Source organism: Acinonyx jubatus, chromosome C1, assembly GCF_027475565.1.
Source record: "Acinonyx jubatus isolate Ajub_Pintada_27869175 chromosome C1, VMU_Ajub_asm_v1.0, whole genome shotgun sequence".
Lineage (NCBI taxonomy): Eukaryota > Metazoa > Chordata > Mammalia > Carnivora > Felidae > Acinonyx > Acinonyx jubatus.
In genome coordinates, this window is record NC_069381.1 from 170,367,768 (window position 1) to 170,384,561 (window position 16,794).

At 35.7% G+C, this 16,794-nt stretch overlaps 1 protein-coding gene across 1 annotated transcript in view; it reads left to right on the forward strand.

The window, feature by feature from the left end:
* Positions 1–16,794, forward strand: part of FSIP2 (fibrous sheath interacting protein 2) — a 97,682-nt gene that overhangs the window by 34,161 nt on the left and 46,727 nt on the right. Inside the window, exons 14-16 of the mRNA XM_027055125.2 lie at positions 50–107; positions 4,217–4,253; positions 6,510–15,459. Coding sequence (XP_026910926.2) covers positions 50–107; positions 4,217–4,253; positions 6,510–15,459 — 9,045 coding nt within the window. The remainder of the gene's footprint in view (positions 1–49; positions 108–4,216; positions 4,254–6,509; positions 15,460–16,794) is intronic.

A 16,794-nucleotide genomic window follows, 5' to 3' on the forward strand; every position in this document is an offset into this window, starting at 1 on the left:
TCTGGGGAAGAATACAAACTAATTACAATTTTCTTTTTCTAATAATTAGGCCCTCAGGTTCATGCCAGATCCAAGGGTACTTTCCCTTGTCGTATTTTCACAAATACGTAAGTATGTAAGAAAATTAGTGTATGATTATAAATTAATACTTTAATAATCACATGAGTGCTATTCAAAAGCAAATGATTACATGTAACCTTCTAGTAGTTCTACTGAAAACCTCTGTCTTTTGCAAACTCTCAGCACTAAGCGTAAACTGTAAAGCAGACAAAGCCAATGTTCTTCCTCTTCCTTTTCTGTTTCCTTATCCCCAGTGTGGTTCTACACTTCCACTATATTCAGAGCCTTCGTGCACCTTTCAAGTATATCCTACATTAACTCCCCCACTACAGGAGATTTCCAGGATCTAAACCTGTTTCTTTGCTTTTATTCCCTTTGAAGCATTTACCATTTCTTGGCTTTTTGAGATTGTTGGCTTCCTAAGGATGGTAAATTAGTTTATTCCCAAGTATTAGCTTCATCAGTTATTCTTCTCCTAAAGGGTATTTGCAGTATAATCCCAAATAATAACCACTAACATTGGAAATTGCAAGTCTCTGGAGAAGAAATTTTGGGGGCCTGGGGGATTTCTATTCCTCAAACTCTGGTGGTCACCTATTCGGTTAGTGGTTATGTACGATCTTCTCAACTTTAGAAGAAAAACTATTATTTTAGGCCCGTATCATCACCTTTTTAAAAAAAGTAGTATGTTGGGGCGCCTGGGTGGCGCAGTCGGTTAAGCATCCAACCTCAGCCAGGTCACGATCTCGCGGTCTGTGAGTTCGAGCCCCACGTCGGGCTCTGGGCTGATGGCCCAGAGCCTGGAGCCTGTTTCCGATTCTGTGTCTCCCTCTCTCTCTGCCCCTCCCCCGTTCATGCTCTGTCTCTCTCTGTCCCAAAAATAAATAAACGTTGAAAAAAAAAAATTTAAAAAAGTAGTATGCCAAAAAATGTCTAGCATATACTTTAGAAACCAAATCACTATGAAAATGGTTGGGTAAAGTTAAGTGACGTATGGCAATGGAGGGTGTCAAAATATTCAGATCAAGCTTCCTTGGAGGAAGGATCTTGATTTTAGGACTGATGTCAGTCTGACTGACTTACTGAGACTTCATAGGATATGTAGCACTGTAATAGATGCAGGAGGAAGAAAACTGACTAGTTCAGTTTAAAGCAATAGTATGGAGTGGAGGAATGATGATCATGTTTATATAATGACCATTTTTATTTTATTGAATAAATAATTTTTTATTTATTGAAAATATAAATACCTCTTCATTAAAAAGTTTGCAGGAGGTTCATAAATCTTAATTTTTGCCTTCTTATTTTCCCCACCCAAGATTACAGAACTACAGAATCATTTGAATCTTTCATAGTAAATATTTCGGCTACTCTTTCATTAAAAATCTTAGCTTGGCTAAGATGACTAACTCAGTGCATGGCCTGGAGCTTCTTTACCAGTTCCTCCCAAATTGACAGGAATACTTACGGCTGCATTACCCAGCCTAACCTCAGGTCAGAATACAAATAAAACACAACTAAAGATACTTTCTGGTCTGACTATGCCCATCCATCATACACATATCACATTCCTCTTGTTCTTTTTTTTTTTTAATTTTTTAAATGTTTATTTATGTTTGAGAGGTGGAGTGGAGCAGAAAGAGAGGGAGACACAGAATCCGAAGCAGGCTTCAGGCTCTGAGCTGTGAGCACAGAACCTGATGCAGTGCTTGAACCCATGAACCATGAGATCATGACCTGAGCCGAAGTCAGATGCCTAATTGACTGAGCCACCCAGGTGTTCCATACATTCCTCTTGTTCTGATTTAACTCCAGATTTTGTAAGACTTTACTATGGAATCATTATATCTGATCTACTGTCCACCTCCTCTCCCCTCCCTTTCTTCTATTGTTTAGTTCTAGTTTTTTCTAATGCCAATACAAAAGGCACAGAAATTTTTATAAAATAGACATGGAAATTCAGGACCAAGAGGACGAAGACAAAGCAAAAATGTTTACCCCACGATAGCGGGGGGTGGGGGGCGGTAAACAGAGTTGCATAATTGTGTACTGCACTTTGATAATGAGTAAGTTTTGCATTATTGGAATGGAAGATATAAGGGGTAACAGAGTGAAGAAAGCAATAAGTCTGCAGTTGTGCGGACTGTGGTCAGGAATTTGTAGTTTATTTAATGGGTGGCACTCTGATGGTTTGGAGGGGGAAGTAATGGTCACATTAGTATGCATGATAGATAACTCTGACAGAATTATATAAGAAAAATTGAAGGCAAGAAACCAGGAACCAGTTCTCAAAGTCCATTAGTGGCATGCACTAATTTTGTATTAGACAGTAGGCCTAGATCCAAAAGACTTTAAATGGGAATTTATTTATCAAACATTAATTGAGAAGCTTCTATGTTCAAAACATAATGCTAACTGTTAGGCAGATACCACAATGAAGAAAACCATGCCCCTGTGTTTGGCAGGTGTTGCTTTTCAAGGATATCATGGAGCTGGAGAAAGGGGATAGAAATAGGGCAAGTTAAAATAGCACAGAGCTCACTGTTTTTATCTAGATCAACCATTTTTCTTGAAGAAACATTCTCTGGCATGCTGAAAGCCTTTGGTTAATTTTCAGAGTTCAGAAAACTGAAAAAAAAAGACAATTACTATGAAATTGTAATTTTTTGCCAGTTTTTCATTACTTTTATAGAGGAGTCGATTTTAGAGCTTCTTACTCTGCCTTTTTCACCAATGTCATCCTTTATCTGGTTATTAAAATTGTTTGAAGTGTTCTTCATAAAACTTTATGTTATTTGGTTAATTTTATTCTTAGGTCTTTGCTGTTTGTTTGGATCCATATACAGGCCTTTGGGACAGAAAGCCTGTTGGAGACAGTTATTAGTAAATAGGTTGGACTCCTTGAGTTCTATTTGGTCTCTACAGTATAATGTGAAGGGAACAGAAAAATGAATCTGGGAGAGCTAACTTGCAAAATATCTAAAAGAAGAAAACTATGCTTAGGTTGACCTGAGAAATCAGATCCTGAAGAAATAAAGAAGGCCAAAAGACATGTCACTGACATCAGCTTTCATTCTCCACGTTCCATACTGCAAAAAAGGTTTTAGTCTAAGTATGGTTTTTACCAAGCCCAATTTCTGAGCTGAAACCAATGAAGGTGTTCTTTGGGGTGTTTTTTTTGGTGTTTTTTTTGGGGGGGTGAGGATGGGAGGGTTGGTTTGAATTTGGTTTTTGTTTTTTCTGCCAAGATTTAGGATGTAATTCCCAGTCTTGCTGTCTCTCATTGAATTTCAGACTTCAGGAAAAATTTAATTTTATAATGGATAGTACAGGCCTTCAAAACTGGAAAGGGGATGTCAATTTTCTTTTAAGAAAGTAGGAAGAGGGCCTATGTTGAAATATATGAGAATATCATATACCTGAATATAAGCAAAGAGCCCATGTTGAAATTTATGAAAGTATCATATGGTCTTAGAGCTTGTTTTATTAATGACTTGTTTTTCCTTTAATTTTAATTATTGTTATTTTACTTGTTATAATTCAGAAACTGTGTTTTCTATTTCATTAGTGGGTGATGATAAATAATTCTAATTAGAAAACATGATAGAATATTTTCATATATAGAAAAGGTCTACATTTAAGTTGGTATTCCATGGCTAGAAACTAATTATTTTAACACGCAGTTATTGAATAATCATTCACATATTCCCTTCCTGCTGTTTGATGAGAGCATAGAGTTGTCAGAAAGGTCTTCTCAAATACCTTGCCACCTTATGGTACCTTTTAGTGAACAGAAAGGACAAGTCCCCTTCTCTCTCCAATTCTGTGTCTTCCTCCAGAGAGCCACAAAGCAGGCATGGCAAAGGAGGGTCAGAAGTAGAATTTTTAGATAGATGTATTTTTTATGCATCAGCTACAATTCTATACCTTCAAGCAATAAAGTATGTGGGCCAGTATCAAAGGAGCAGGATAAATTGGAGAGAGGGGGAGGAGGTGACAAAAAATAAAGCTTATTCTTCCTTTTGAATTTCTATAGAAAAACTCTCAGATATAAAGATAAGAAGCAGGTGATTAATGATTAGAAATTTTGGAAAAAGTTATATCAATTCTTGACCCTAGACAATAACTAAATGCTCAACCTTTCTTGACTTTACAGAGAACAGAGCTTCTTACAAAATTGCTGGCAAGAAAAAGTATGTATCATTGATGAACAGCATATTAATCATACTTTCTAATGTGTCATAATAGAGAAAAAAACTGTGAATAAAATAATGAGGAATCACCTATTGATATTAATGTCTTCCTCTGCCTTTCTTTAAAGTTTACTTTCAGTTAATTCTTAAATTTTTCAGTGATCTAAAGTTCTTATCAAAAGACAATGTTGGCCCTTCAGAGAGAAGTTTCATGGGTATAGAGGTGTGTGGAATGACATTAAAGGACATAGCCATCATGACAGCAACAAATACCACAAACCTATTTTATCATGGGAAACCATTAGGTGACATGGCTTTGCAGACTTGGCTGGTAAGCTGGGATGCCTGGGTCTAGCTCTAGACATTTTAGTAAGAAGTGGCCTGGTCACCATAGAATGTCACATAAAAAGGTACCTTGTCACCTATGAGTTGAGACTTGGAATAGGCAGATAATATGGTCCAATTTACAAAGCCCTAGTCTGGAACTAGTCAGACCACTCAGGAAATAGAAAGGGGTTGGAGAACAACACATACTCTGACATACTTTTTCCCATGGACACTTGCTCAAGTCATAGAGTGTGTAGCAAATATAAAAGCTTTGATTCAAGGGAATATTTCTTAGTTTAACATTAAAATGGAAAGCAAATGAAAACTAGGTTTTAATTCCTATACTTCGCTACTTAGAAAACTTTTGGAATATCTCTCTTTCATATATAAAATTTAGAAACTCTTTCTCACACCTAGCCTAAGAATAATAATGTAGATTTTTAAAAAGTTATTCCTGGTAATAAAGTTTGAATACAAAAGTAGTGTATATAGAATGTCTTAGTTTATTATGTATTGCAGTGGATTATAACAATTACTTTTTCTGTTAAAATTTATATTTTAAAAATGTTTGATTTAGGATGTCATTATATAAAACAAGTATTATACAACATATTCCTTCATCCAAAATATGTTTTCAAATCACTAGCCATTGTACAATAAGTGAAAAAAATATATTGGAAGACTCATGAATTAGAATAAGATAGAATTGCTCTCCCTAGGGTGCCTCTAAATACTCTCCCAATATATCAGGAGAGAGTATGTTGTATAGATGTTAAATTTTCTTTGAATGTTGCCCTGAAATATGAATACTTCCATGCTAACTTAAGGTAATATGTTGGGTATCAGCAGCCTCTTCACAGGAATCATACTAGCCTTCCAGACTTTGAGGTCAATTACTTATGTTTATAGCCTTTATGTCTTAAGAGTAATAACAATTTAAAAGCAGATTACTCATTTATTATAGGCAAAAGAATTTTTGCAAGCTCAAATTTATTTTCAGGAAATAAGTCGTGGTTGATAGAATTCTACACATGCATTCTATTTCTGCTTTTGGTCCAGTGTAATCTGTGACACCACCATTAACTACTAAGAAAATGGTTATCCAAATCTGTTCCTTGGGTTTATATTTCTGGTTCAAAATGAGGAATTCAATTTCTCTACCCTTTTCCTCTCCTGACTCTTTCAGACCCCAGTCTAGTGGAGCCCTTTTTTTTTTCTATCTAATTTGTTCTTTCATTGCATCATCATTTCTCAGCCTTCCTACCTAAAATAGTTTGCATTGATAGTCTCGTTCAATGCAAAGTGATTCAGTCTCCATAAGCATTTCCTTTTGTTGCTATCAAATAATTCTTAACGTTAGCTGCAGTCATTTCCATATATATATATAAATCACAGATTCACCTCTGCAGCAGAGAATGGGAAGGAGAGATGGCTTATTTTCATCCTTACATCTTAGCTAGACAGACAGATGCCTCTGAAAGCACCCAAATGTTTTGACCACATGTTTTGAGAAATACTTTGTTGTAAATAATCTGGTATATTACTAAATAATATTTCTGGGTTGTAGACACTGTTTCTTCTTGCCAACGCTTGCAGAAGCATTGTTATGTAGCTAGACAGCATTTTGGTGAGATTTTTTTTCTATTTCATCAAAAAGTCATTTATCTCAGCAATGAATGCTGGGAAAAAACAATAAAAAACTTCTGAGGGAATGTGAATCAAATGAAAACCTACAAAAAATATTTTACTACAGTACAGAATAAGTAGATTTGAAATTAATCTGAGATTCTAAATAAATTCATTATGTTCTCTTTATGATAGTATCCAGCTATGCACTGTTCTATATAAAAAATTAAATGTTACCCTCTGTCCCAGAATAGAATAAGTTATTAAATGATTTTCTCTTCATTCTTCTTGCCTCATTTCCAGGTAACTTCTGAAGAACTGAATAGTATAATTCAGAATGTAATGACCTGGGTTGTAGCTACAGTGACCAGTATATTATACCCAGCCATCACGAAATACGAAGAAAGGTTCCGGAATAAAGCATACCCAGGGTCTTCTGACTCCATCCTCTCTTCAGAGAGTTCAAGTTTCTGTAGCACATGCAGTGGAGAGCTTACATACAGAAGCTACACATCTGCTACTACTAAAACATTTCAGCAAGAGCCCTGTGCCTTTGAGGTTGACGTCTCAATAAGGCAACCAACCACACCTTTAAAACCACCTTCTGCTCACATCGAAAGAACATCTGTGGGAGAAACATGCCACGTGAAAGGGTCAGCTATAACATCAGAACTCAAATATGATAAAACCAGTATGGTATATGCAAATCCTAAGCTCAGAACTTGTAAATCGGATAGCCACCTTTTAACATCATTTGAAACAGGCACAAAAAAATCTAAGGATGCTACTACTGAAACAGATGGCTTAGAGAGTCTACTTGTTCCTGATCAAAAAGCAAAAGCCATGGATGAAATGAAGAATTTGAAGAATGTTTTTGTTAACTTTAAATGCCACTTAAAAGGGGAAACTGAATTGATTTTGGAAAGCATTTTTCAAGAAATAATGTCTGATTTAACACAGGCCATTCCCTCTATTTCTTCTGTTACTGCTGAAGTTTTTGTGGACCAAAGTGAACCTGAAAAGGGAGACTTGCTTTACAATGTTGATATCTGCTCAACAGCCTCAGAGATAGTGGAGAATATGCTTGAGAAGCTACAGTCTGCAGTTGAGAAAAAATGTGTTGAGATATTTTCACAAGAAGACCTGTCAGTTGACATTAAGCCGGGCTTAATACCCAGTAGAGAATACCTCAGTCCATCAAATGGAAAACCTTTAAAAGCTTCACTGCCTTCTAATGTGGAACCCATGTGTGACATTGCAGAGGATATGGTACATGCCATTTTAGAAAAGCTGATGACTCTTGCATCTTGTAAGCGAAATGAACTGCCTCATCTTGAAGATGCAGTTGAACTTTCCGATCAGCAACCTGTGACAGACCCAACCTACATGCCCCTCAAAAGAGCCGACAAAAAGAAATGTAGTCCTGAACCTGATGCTGCTAATTTAATTGTTAAAGATGAAATAAAAAGTTTAATGTCAAATATTTTTTCCCAGTCCTCTTTGGTCGGCTATATAGAGGAAGCAATCAGCACTATACTAGGATACATACAATCTGAACTTAATGACGAGAGACTTATTGCATCTGAAGAAACAGTAATATTCCTTCAGCTTCTTGATGATATTTTCACTCAACTGCATCAGGAGCCAGGAAAAGGAGATGTTAAACAATGTAGACACTCTAGACTAAGAAGTCCTTCTGACGCTGAAGGAAAGTACAGACTTACTGGCACTAGATTATCAAATGGTCCTATGTCTAGAAGACCATTTCCACCTGTTAATGTTCCTGGCATGGTCCTTTATTCTGAAGATGATAATGAAGAAATAGACAGAATTGTGGAAAATGTGCTTGATTCATCTTTTAAAGATGAAAAGCCAAAATCTCGGGAACAAATTCCTGAGAATTGGTTTAGAAAAGGAAACACTTGCTTTGAATACAAAAGGAATAGCAAACCACTTAAAGGAGCTACTTCTCGAAGAAACAAAGTTGCATTTTGCGATGAGGGATTAAAGACTGGGCTACCATCTTTTAATAATAAAGAAATTGTAAAGGAAAAACCCTGTCTGAATAGAGACAGTTTGATTTTCAGCCAAGATGAAAAGCATCACATACAAAAGGCTTCAGAAAACATAGTTAAAAGTATTTTAACAGAAATGCTCAAGGACCTACCTTCTGATCACTTAGACAGTAAAAGTGGCAAAGCAGCTTCTTCTGTTCTTGTTTCAAAAAAATCTCAAGGACTGTCACATCAAGAATGGATGGACAAGATGTTCTCCATGTCAGAAATTGGTGCAGTGGCTCAAGAAATAACAGACGCTGTGTTAAATATACTCCATAAGGCCTTAAGCTGCATTCCAAATACCACCGAAGGTTCCATTTCATCATCAGTTCAAACTTCTCTAGATAGTTCTGATACTCCTCACGTGGTCAAAGAAACACCAAATAAAAAGCCATTAAAAATATGGCTTGACAGTGAAAAGAAAGTGAAATATTTATCTTCATTCAGTGTAGATACTGTGAGGCCTTCTCTGTTAAAATCTGAAAAAAGTGAACCTCAACCCATAGATGACATTGCCGATAAGATCATTAATACAATTGTTAAAAAGTTGAAGTTATTCATTTGTCAGAAATTGCAGATGGTCTTCAAACCTTCAGTTGTGAGGCAATCTTCATTACAATCTCAACTTAGTACTTACACAACTAAAGTGGTAAACATTGTTTTGCGTGCCATCCAGAATGAACTAGAACTCAGTAACAGAACCCTAAATCATAGGGAAATAGACCCTGCCAAATTGCTTACAGGTAAAGGATTTTTTGCTGACACTGATAAATTAGAATCTCTTGTCGCAAATCTCAATGATGACCTTATGGAATCTCCATTATTAACTTGTATTTGTGAAATGTTATCTAGTGGACGTTCAGATCAAAGCAATATTTCACTCCCTCCAGACCAGCCAAAGCCTGCAACTTCCTATGGATCTGACGATGTTGATGAACAAGACATTTTGCCAAGTGGGCAGGATAAAAAATCTTTTCACAAATGTTTGGCTACTCCCTGTGCTCTCCATAGTGTTGTAAATGCAAAAGATCTCAAAGGCAATGCCAGGTTGCGAGTGTTAGACAGTATTGGAGAAATACTATATGAAATGTTATGTAAGCTCATAGGAGCCCATCCTCACCGTCAGCCACCTTGTGGTAGTAAACAAGGCAGAGAAGAGAATGAAAATCCTCAACTGGCTCCTGCATTGAAGTCTAATATTCAGATCATTTCCAAAACAATTTTGGAATACATCCTTGCAAAATTATGCAGTTTTGATACGGATACCAGATTTGTAAGTTCTGGATTTAAAGCTGTCTCAGAGTCTCAATCTCTTGATATCGACAGCCTATCATTTGCTTCAATTATTAAGGAAATGGCCAAATGCACTGATATGATCTCCAGCATAGTTTCCAGGATGATTCAGGAGGGTAATAAAGAGGTGACAAAAAGCACAACAAAAACCATGGCTTCGGTGACTTCCAAAACAGGAAAAACAAAAGAAATGCATCCAAATGAACTGAAAAACGTAGCTTCAGATATTCTTAATATGGTTTTTGCTAAACTGGAAAGGTTTGCTAATGGAAATTTAGAAACTCTGGGTTGCGTTAATGATGGAAATGAAAAAAGCAGTAAGATCGACTTGGAATGTGAAAGTCCCAGTATTTTCACAGACACACATGAAGAACTATTGCAGTCTGCTTTATACATGAATGCAAAAAAGATATCAAGTACTATTTTGAAAGCTATTCAAACAGAATTAAATATGAACTCATTAGATTTAAGGACAAGTGTAAATACCCTACCACCTGAGAAACAAGTGCTTAAGAATATAGTCAATTTAATTTTAGATGCAGTGTCCTCAGATATGTTTAATGAAACTGAATCTGAAGAGGGAGTCACTAAAACTTATCAATACAGGCCAACCTATGGAAATTTTCTTCCTGGAGGTGCTGAATCAGATTCATTTCCTGAAGATGCCTCAAATACAGAGAAAGAATTCACTGTGGAGAGAACATTATTAAGAGAAGAAACTAAATCAGCTTCTCTTAAACAGTGGGTTCTAGAGAGAGCCTTAAGCAAAATTGAAGTGAAACTCAAAGAACCACAGAAATCTCCAGTCGTTCCCATTATAAAAAACATTTTGAATGAAATTTTCCACAGTGCGTTGGTCAATCAGTTAAACGTGCTTTCTCTATCCCACTCTCATTTAAGTGGCATCCCTCACAACACTGATGAGCCAATTCCTCAAACATCTGTTCAATTTATAGATAAAATAGATAAAATGATGGGTCCTTTAGTGTCTGAAGCAGATGTAATCATAGTGGCAGATGATGTTGTTAGAACTGTATTTCATAAGCTTTATGCAGCTGCCATGCCAGAAAGAAACACAGGTGAAAATAGGTATAAAACCATCACCTTTAGAGCAAATGTTTCTTTACATGAACACACCAATGGAGGGAAGTCTTCTGTTACTGTGCTAGACAAGAACCCTTGTACTCCTAAGTCCAGATTCAGTGTTGACAAACAGGCTAAAGTAAATGTAGTTGAAGATATTGTACAGGCAATATTAACAAATTTAGAATCTTTTGTTACTTCCAAAGTAAAATCTCTCTTTTGTCCCAAAATCAACTTCACAGTGCCAGTGGCTTTGGATAAAAATGCATTAAGCAAAGCATTATCAGTCAAAGATTTGTATTCTGAAGACCAATTTTCCCCTTGCTCAGTGGATCGTATTACCTCAGAAAAGACCAACTCAGTGTGCCAACTCTCCTTAAATAAATTAAATACATATGCAACAGAAGTGGCTAAAAAAATTTTACAAGGAATCAAACATGGGTTAGATAAAGAAAGGGGAAAAAGTCCTTTCTTAACACATAACATTGTGGTTTCTGAAAATATTGCAAGTCAGATTGTTAACACGGTGTTAGATATTGTGTCATGTAAAGGAAAATGTGACGAAAACAATTCTGAGGAAGAGCTTAATTCAGATCAACAAGAAGGTATTGTTGAAAAGCTGTTTAATAAGACTGAATATAGAAAAGTCCTTCAGTTTCAAATACAAGATACCATTGAAGGTATCTTATGTGATATTTGCGAAAAAACACTGTATCAGAATAATCTACCTTGTGCCACATCCACTCGGAAATGTAGCATAGCTAGAAAACATTCTGGAGCAAACTCTGAGATATTCACTGAGGATGCAAATAAGATTATCCCAAAACTTTCAGTGCCTAAATCAGATGTCATTTTGATATCTAATGATATAGTGGATATTGTTCTTCATAATCTCAGTTCTATTGTCATGCTTAGCATAAATGCAAAGAATCTTACTTCTGCAAAATTGCCCCTGACTGTTTGTGACATATCTTCAAAAGTAGAGTGTCAACAGCCTCCTCTTATGGGGTCAAAAAGTGAAAGACAAACAGAGCATTGGCCATCCTCAAGAAATCTGGAATCAGCTTATGCTGATGATTGTCAGATAACAATAGAGAAAGAAGACAATAAATCTGCTCCTGACCCATGTGAGGAAAATGCCAACTTCATTACTAAAATTATTTTCAATAGGTTAGAAGCTTTTGCCACAGAAAGAATAGATTCACTAATTATTCTTGCTTTCCAGCCTAAAGAAGAGTCATTTGATAGCCTGGAACTGGAAAATTATAAACAAGATGATAGCATCTTTCATGAATCAAGCCAAGTGGAATCAAATGTCCTGAAAATATCCACTAAAACTATCCGCAGCCAGGAACTCACAGATTCCACTTTTGCAAGGTACAGAGAAAATCTTGAGTCCCCAATTCATCTATCACAAGCTACTCTTAAGGAATATGCTGATATCATTGCCAGTGCCACTTTGAAACTTATTAAAAATGACTTAGACTTAGAAATCCAAAAGATGTATCCATATCCAAACAACATTTCATTCCAAGAAAACATCATTGTGAGTGGAATTGTGAACAGTATCTTAGAGAGTTTATATGATAAAAGATCTGCAAAGGAAATTAGTGTTTACTCAAAAGACAATCCTCAATTATTTTCACAACTAACTGTATCAAATGAAATATTGCTAGGACAAAGAGAGCAAGAGAAAAATAAACTATCTCAGTTTTCAAAATATCCTTTAGAACAAAACCAAATGGCATTGGAAAAAGAAAGCCAGAATATTTTTTTGGAAGAAATATTTATGAGAAATGGAAAATCAAAACAAAAAGAAAAGGCTGCACTGCTCAGTGCAGTGGAAGAAGTGTTAACTACAGTTCATCAAAGAATAATGGAAATCATAGGCCATTTGCATCCATTTAATGAAATCCCCCACTTTGTATCCAATTCTAAAATTAAAACGTCAGACATAACACAAAAAAACTTTCAATCACAGATTAACAGCGTAACAAATAACATAGTCGAAAGTGTTTTGGGGAAAATGTACTCTATAGTTACATCATTAAATGAAAGTAACAAAAAAGAAGCATCTGACAACAATGATACCTTGTCTAAGAAAGCAGCATGCATCAAAGAAACTAAACAAGTAGGAAAAGGGTGTAATCCCACCAGATGTGTGATACCGCAGGTTTATCCTTATGCAGGCAGTCAAAATGTCTCTCTATTAGAAAACAATTTTTTTCAATATTCACCATTGCAAGTGGGGAAAGATTTAGTCCAAATAGTTCTTAATAAGATCATAAATTTTGCCTCAACTCATCTAGAAGAGACCTTGTCCCCTGAAAGTTGTTCTGATGAGTTGCAACCTCTAAAGCTACACAGTTCTAAAGTGGGCTCTAAGGGCAGCCCTAAACCAGATTTTAAAACAAGTTTAAAAGCAAAATCAAAAGTTACTCCTTTGCCTAAATTTAAAACAAAATCACACCTAGGACCTAGTGGTTCTAAGGTCAAGATCAAGACCAAGTTAGGTCCTAGAGAGAAGACTCCAAAAGGCAATCAGTCCAAGGCTACCACTGGGCTGCCACACACCCAATCAACAGGTGATGCCCAAAACTTACTGGAAATGAAACTGCCCACTTCAGAACTAAAAATGTATGCCAAAGATATAGTAAGTAATATCCTGGAAACAATTGTGAAAGAATTTGAAAAGATGAAGCAAACTAGAGCAATGATAAATGTTAAAGCTTTACCATTCGATCAAATCATGGCAGCAAATAAAATAGTTAACACAGTTTTGCAAGGATTATATGCTACAAGTAACCGCAATGTGGCTTCTCCAATCAAATGCTCACATGTGGATGATCTCAGACTTACACAGGGGAATTCAGATGCAGAGTATATTGCCAAACAACAAGCATGTTTTTACTGGGAAAATGTTTCTTCACAGCTAGAACAGATTTTTCCTAAAGAAGGTGTATTTAAAAAATTGTTTGACAAATGGCAAGCAGAATCAAATGATATGGAAAATGAAAAGTATACACTAATGACGATAGCTAAAAATGTGCTGACTGAAATCCCAATAAAAACAAAAGAATTAGAACATTCTCTTTCACTTTTAAATTTGCCACATCTTAAGGATTGCGAAAGCAGGTTCTATAATCATTTTAAAGGAACCTCTACTAGAGTTGAAGACACCAAAGCACAAATTAATATGTTTGGAAGGGAAATTATTGAAATGCTGTTTGAAAAATTACAGCTCTGTTTTTTGTCCCAGGTGCCCTCTCCAGGTAGGCAAGAAACTCTAGCAAGTAGAAAAGAACATATTAGTACTAAAAGTAAATATGATTTGCCAATCAAGGACATCCTCGGCAGTGTACCAATATCTAACACAAAGACAATAAACCAAATTTCTCTGGGATCTAGCAACCAAATTGTTCGAGAAATTATAGAAAGGGTTTTAAACATTTTAGAGTCATTTGTAGATTTGCAGTTTAAATATATCTCTAAATATGAGTTTTCGGAAATAGTGAAAATGCCTATAGAAAACTTTTTCCCTATCCAACAGAGGCTATTAAGCAAAAACATGCTGCCAAAATTACAACCATTGAAAAAGTTTTCTGATGAACCCAATTCAAATACTATTATTTCCAAGGAAAACATACAGAATACCCTTCTACAGGTTCACTCATTCCATTCAGAATTATTTACATATGCTGTTAATATTGTCAGTGACATGCTTGGTATAATTAAGAACAAGCTAGATAAAGAAATAAACCAAGTGGAACCATCTTTAGTTAGTACATTGAAAGAGACTGTTATAGCAAGTGAGATCATTGGCACACTAATGGACCAGTGCACTCATATCAATAACCTTCCAAAGGAAAGTTTGTTCCAAGGAAAGGAAAATACCTATATTGTTAATCAAGTTGAATTGGCAACCGATATGAAAATGCCCATGTCAAAGTTAAAGGAAGTTACTCTGGGAAATAATCCTTCACAAATCAGTGTACCTAGTTTTGTGTGTTATCCAGAGGAAAATACGAAAAAAAGGCATAAGCCTTCATCGAACTTACCCTCATATGGCAGACCCTCTGTAGGAGGTACAATTAAAAGCTCAGAGCCAATGGAAATGCTTGATTCAGAAAATATAACATCATACTCTAGAAACCCAGTACAAGACTACAGCCCGAGGGAATCGAACTTTGGCCTTTTTGACCAAACCATGAAAGGAATCAGCTCTCTCCCTGAAGGAAGTGTCTTACAAAAACTGTTTAATAAAGCAAATGAATCCACAGAAGCAGCATTAAAACAAGTCATGTCATTCATAGAAATAGGAAAAGGTGAAAATCCAAGAGTATTTCATTATGAAACTCTAAAACCAGCTGAGCCAAACCAATTTCACACAACTGTATCTCCACTCAAAATATGTTTAGCTGCAGAAAATATTGTCAGTACTGTGCTATCAAGCTATGGTTTTCCAAGTCAACCACGCATTAATGAAAACATGGAAACAATGAAACCATTTTTCATATCAAAGCAAAACTCTGTGTCTATAATATCCGGACAAAAGAATGAGGAAAAAAGTCTGCTTAGAATGTGTGATAAAAAAAACAGCTGTATACCCGAAGAAGAAAATAAAAAACCTAAAGCCAGTAGAGGAGATTTTTCTTTATTGCAAAAATGGGAAAGTAAGAGATACCCAAAGATAAAGACCCTGAAGGAAGTTAAAGTCATCACTTTTGCTGATCACGAGCTGGGTCCAAATGAAATTCATTTGGTAGCAAGACATATCACCACATCTGTGGTCACATATTTCAAGAACTTTGAAACTAGAGGTAAGCAAGAAACAGCCTACTTTAAAAGTTGGTATAATTCAGAAAAAAATAGATATGTATAAAAGCTCTTCTATCCAAGAAGCTGCATTTATTGTTTTTCTAAAAATAGCCTTGGAGGTGGAGTATTTAATTACTTCTTAATATATCAGGATACAAAAAAAAAAAAAAAGAAAGAAAGAAAAAAAGTTTAACATACACCTGGCTTGAATCTGAACAAGTAAGTCTATTGCCGTTTTCCATATATGCAGATGAGAAAAAAATGGGATTATTTTAAAGGAGGGCATTTGGGTTGATTATGAGATACAAGTTCCAAAGCGTTTTTAAAGTTGTTTTTTTTTTTTTGCATGACTTCTTTATACCCATACCAAATACACAGTTAATTGATTGAAGGTTAGCAATTTCTCTTTCCAAGGTGTACAGTTAGATTCTTTGCCATTATTAGTCATTATTTATAAGGACAGAGGTATTACCAATCTTGTTTTGTTTGTATTCCACTATTCTTACAATCCTTAAAGTCTAAACATATGTTCACAAAGTTATTTTCACTTCTTTTCTAAGAGGTTAAATCATATGTAATAGCCATTTTTGCATCTCAAAACCTATTGATTATTGGAAATTTCATAAAATTTAATATAACAATACTAAAATGTCCCTGAACTGGATCAATAATTGCAATAATTAGTTGCTGTAATATCAGTTCATATACATCACTTGCCAATCATTTTAATAGGAGAACACATACTACCAGTCCTACCCACCTGCATAGGGAGATCATTTCTCATCCTTAAAACTGAAATTCTTTTTTTTAAATTTTTTAGAAACATTTTTTACTTATTTTTGAGAGACAGAGAGAGAGTGCAAACAGGGGAGGGGCAGAGAAAAAGGGAGACACAGAATCCAAAGCAGGCTCCAGGTTCTGAGCTGTCAGCACTGAGCCCAACGTGGGGCTCAAACCCATGAACCATAAGATCATGACCTGAGCCAAAGTCGGTCACTTAACTGACAAAGCCACCCAGGTGCCCCAAAACTGGCATGCTTTCAAGATGGATAGTTGTGTGTCTGCAATTTCAAGCTCATAAACAGACTTTCTCCAAACATAGCCTAACTAAATTTAGAGACTAATAAAGGGGGAAAAAAAAAGAGAAGATTCATGAATTCATCCCATTGGTATTTGTCCCTTTCTAGCAAATCTATTCTCTATTTCCAGACATGTTCAAGGCCTTCCAGTGAGTTTACTCCTGCTCCTTCTTCTCCTTAGAATACTCTTTTTCCTCATTCCCTTCATCTCAATATGACCAAATCCTGTCTAGCAGTCAAAGCCAGGCTTAAAGCTTC